General features: G+C 36.2%; 1 protein-coding gene across 2 annotated transcripts; it reads right to left on the minus strand.

Moving 5' to 3' along the window:
* Positions 1 to 523: 523 nt before the first annotated feature.
* On the minus strand, positions 524 to 3,599 carry LOC113349914 (RNA-binding protein 42-like). Of its 2 annotated transcripts, none has more exons than XM_026593954.1 (6): positions 3,040 to 3,599; positions 2,744 to 2,921; positions 2,285 to 2,382; positions 1,456 to 1,552; positions 936 to 1,021; positions 524 to 837 (listed from the first exon to the last, which is right to left on the minus strand). In XM_026593954.1, the coding sequence occupies exons 1-6, from the start codon at positions 3,307 to 3,309 to the stop codon at positions 787 to 789; spliced, it is 780 nt and encodes a 259-aa protein (XP_026449739.1). In that variant the 5' UTR covers positions 3,310 to 3,599; the 3' UTR covers positions 524 to 786. The 2 variants fall into 2 exon arrangements, with proteins under 2 accessions (XP_026449739.1, XP_026449738.1); XM_026593953.1 differs by having other exon boundaries at positions 524 to 840; positions 3,040 to 3,598.
* Positions 3,600 to 4,259: the final 660 nt, after the last annotated feature.

A 4,259-nucleotide genomic window follows, 5' to 3' on the forward strand; every position in this document is an offset into this window, starting at 1 on the left:
GTTTCACTGAATAACGCTGGTAGAATTAAGAATCAAATTATGCCTCCTAATAGGTACTTGATGCTTTTACGGGTCTAAGGCAATGTCTTGTTTGTGTTGGTAATGAAATTATTGAGTGTTATTCTCTAATCTCAGATTACTAGTGGGAAGTTTGGTCTCCATCATATGTGTTGTTAGGGCATGGTTCTGCCGAATTCATGAGTTTTGAGAAGCTTATCAGTATTAGTAGCACAAAACTATATCTTGATTTCTAACTTACTAAAATTAAGCCTCGGACTGGGTTTAGAGGCTGGGAGTTGATCTCCTTAACCCAACTTGCCGTGTCAATATTAAAAAAAAATTAGCTATTTTGTGATTTTTCCTAATATTCTGTAATTATTATAGAATTGGCCATTGTACTTTAAACTTCTAAATTTCAGTTTTTCAGTTTTATGCAACAATGGCCTGCAATTTTAGCAGGCTCACAGGTCAGGCGACCATGTTAGCACTTATCACCCACATCGTGCATGCCCAACAATCATGATAAAACAAACATGGTCTGAGAATAGGAATACAAGGAAAATAGCAAATAACTATTGTTCCTCTTACGTGTGTAGAAAATGCCCCACCTATCAGGGTACCAGTAGAAGTAAACTCGGGTTGCTGTAAACCTTACAATATACACTTTAATCATGTCAGTCCCATGTGGGATTAATGTTCAAAACGGGATACATAGTGCGACAGGAACAAAAGAGCTGCAAGAAAATTGAAGAGGAAGTTTGAAACAGTGGTCTACTTGTTGCAGATTCACTTGTGTAGGACACTCTTCTTTGATTGCTTTTGCTTCTTATAAGATTGCTGCTGCAATGAAATAGAATCTATAATGTGAGTACTCTAAAGATTATACTGTAATGAAAATATGAAAAGAAAATCCTTTAGAGACGAATCTGTATTACCTTCTGTTTTTCCAAGGCCTCCATATCTGTCCTCTCCTTCCAGCTGCTCTTCCGCAATTTTATAGGACGATTTCCGACATACTTGCCTGCAAAATTGTGTCAGATTCAAGGATAAAAGCTGGGTGAACAATAAGTCTTAACTTAATAGTGAGATTTGTTCTACTGTCATTTTATTGGCATGACAGTGTTTGTGTTTTAATCCATACCAAAGATGGGTTATTAAGTAGAGAATTGTGGTGCAATGCAGATTTTGAAATAATAAAATCTTAGTCTGAAATAATAAGTACAGATTTTGAATGCAGCATTCATAAACCGAACTGCTTCCTAATTATAACTAAAAAGGTAGTTCCTAACTGATGACACCCAGAGTCAAATACTAACCATCAGATAACTGCTTCCTAATTACATCCTAAACGGATAGTTCATAATTGGCGACACCCTGAGTCAAATACTTCAATTCATAATCACGACAAATCGAAACCTAAAAATTAAATAAAAAAGCTAGCATGTGTTTACTTACCATTCATTTCTTTCAAGGCAGCGGCAAGGTCTAAAGGATTGCCAAAACTAACAAATCCAAAACCTCGAGTCTTTCCGGTCCTCTTATCTCTTACAACCTAGAACATTGTTAACCAGTATTGGTAAGCCATCAAGTAACAATTGACTAGAACAAGAAGTACAGAAGACAAATTGCAAATTGGTGCCAAACTTGAAAATGAACACGAAGTAAAATATAAAAGTTAAGTGTGGCTGGTGGAGACTACACAAGTGGACGGGCAGAGAAAGAGAATATAGATTAATCCCTCTAACAAGACTGCTTTTAGACAAAGGACATCAAAAATGATGTTGCGAGTCGTTAACCTTGAAAAGTTCAACGTAAAAGTGATAGACATAACCATAAATTACGCGAACATTGGTGTGAAGATAAAAAGTTCATCTGTGCAGATATTTGTGACATTTAGGAGACAAAACATATTGGTGAAAATCACCGAACAAATTTCACCAGCTAAGAAAAACAAAACCCAAATTTTCAAAATCTATCTCATGTTACTTGCCTAAATTCTTTATTTTGTATGTAAGAGCACATCCCACATGACAATACTCTGCAAAATCAACAAATAAATTACTTAAACATTGTCAGATTTCTCATTTTGTCCTACATACACCTATTATGTCTCATGGACAGCTAGAGTATATAATTTGGGTGGCTTTGTGCAGAGAGCCTTCTCTAAATTCAACTAATATAAGAGTTTATGAGCCTTAACCACACACCTGAAAAAACTGCACAGTCGAGAAAGAAACAGAAAACAACAGAATATGAGAGTCAAGGACATAGTTTTGAAACTTACTCTTGCCATGTTAAAGGTAGGAAATCTTGTAAAGGCTTTCGAAAGCACCTCATCATTCACTTCATTCCCGAGATCCCCACAAAATAAGCGATAATCATCTGCAAATCACTTTCAATCAGTTATACATAGACATAATATGACCAACAAAAGAATATAGTTTTACATCAAAAATGAAGTGTGCCTTGATTCATTCTAAAAGACATAACATTAGGTTATCTATCCATTCATGAATAGATACACAGATGACAATATTTCATCAGCAAAAGACAATAAATTTGGTATCAGAAATTGATTTGGGTATCCTTTCCAAAAATATAGATTATCTATTCATCCATTCATATGTCATCAACCCATTATTTCTACATGCAAAGAACACTAATAATTAATTTCATTACCATCTCTATGAGCCACAAAATGTGATAAGAATAAAAGTGAAAATGGAAAAGGCAGAGATCATACTTTCTGGCCACTCAGCAAGTGTTGGATCCTCCCAAGTCTGTCCAGCAGCTTTACGAGGAATTGCCCTCTTTTTGGTCTCTGCTTTGTGTTCAGTTTCACTGCTTGCTAATGCAGCTTTTACACTTTCTAGTGCTTCTGGTGTAATTGACAATGCATCTCTCTGGAACAATTGTTGAGCCTGTGAATTCACCGAAAAACAGATTGAATTAGTATTATACTTCCATCCATCAAATAAAGAAACCCCTGAAACAGCAAAAGATACAGCAAGGAACATAAAAATTGAATCTTTCACTAGCCTGTTGATATTGTGGCAAAGTATAACCAGTGGTTGCTGGGGCAGGAGTGGCATAAACAGAAGGATGCATAGGTGGAGGCATTAGAATTTTAGATGGTGCGGGAGGAGGGATTTGATAAGTAGGTGTTGGAGGGATATGTGAATTAGGGTATTGATAGGCAGCCATTGGGTCAGGTTGTTGTTGCTGCTGCTGTTGAAGATGAAAAGGAAGAGGGAAATATGAACCATTTGAATACGTGAATTGTGAAGAAGTCGAACCATCATTCGCCATACTTGTTTTATCAAGATTTTATGAGATTTTTAGGGTTTGGGGAATTCTTAATTAATAGAATTTTAATGAGCAAGATAGGGTATATGAAATTAGGGTTTTCAATGAGCAAGAGAAGATGATTGAGAGGAAAATCGAATTGGGGATGAGCGAGAGAAGACGATAAATCGAATTGGGGGTTTCCAGAGAGAGAGACGGAGAGAGACAGAGTTTTAATGTGTTAATCGGATCGGAAATTACTAGAAAGATAGTATTATGTAATCTCAGTGTGTTTCCGTGAGTATACTATATACCCAGGCAAACAAATTGTAAAATCAAACGTTTCCTTATTTTGGTTCTTACTCTTCTAATCTAGCAGCTAGACTGGCAATCCACGTCGGCTAGGACAATCTCCTAAATCTTATGGGATGACTAATCTAGCAGCTACGTCGTCTGGGACCACAATATAATGTTGTTTGGTTCAGCGCCAGCGCTGAACGGTTCAATGTTTTAAATCTCAGCCGTTATATCAGAAAATTAATCTCCCAACGATGAACCGTTCAGCGTTTGTATCATTTTTTGAGCGCTGAATCATTCAGCGTTTCAATCTCGCTACCAGTTGAACTGCGAGCAGTTGTTAGGAGAGAGAAGTATCCAGAAGTAGTGTTAACTTTTTTCCCACACTTTTTTCTTAATTTGCAACATTTTTTAACCGATCTAATAGTTCAATCTAGTCCATAGGGATTAGCCTTATATCGGCAGATGTGTTCGGAAACTATCTGAACCAAAGAAGCTGTTGAAATTACTCCTCGAAGCTAATAAGACTACAATCTGAATTATCATTTGGTAGTTATGTTTATTGTATTTGCTTTTTTGCATTAGTATACTGCTAATTGGCAGTTATATGAATATTTAAGCATGAGTGCCCCAATCATGTCTACATTTATATCCAAGTGATTAAGCAATATGTTTGA

This window comes from Papaver somniferum, chromosome 2 (genome assembly GCF_003573695.1).
Source record: "Papaver somniferum cultivar HN1 chromosome 2, ASM357369v1, whole genome shotgun sequence".
Taxonomy (NCBI): domain Eukaryota; kingdom Viridiplantae; phylum Streptophyta; class Magnoliopsida; order Ranunculales; family Papaveraceae; genus Papaver; species Papaver somniferum.

Bases quoted from the DNA above. Each gene is read 5' to 3' on its own strand.
- LOC113349914 (XM_026593953.1), bottom strand. From the start codon at position 3,309: ATGGCGAATGATGGTTCGACTTCTTCACAATTCACGTATTCAAATGGT. The intron at 2,922-3,039 runs GCTAGTGAAAGA...GTGAATTCACAG, and splicing joins CTTTGCCACAATATCAACAG to GCTCAACAATTGTTCCAGAG. The intron at 1,553-2,284 runs GTAAGTTTCAAA...ACAATGTTCTAG, and splicing joins CTACCTTTAACATGGCAAGA to GTTGTAAGAGATAAGAGGAC.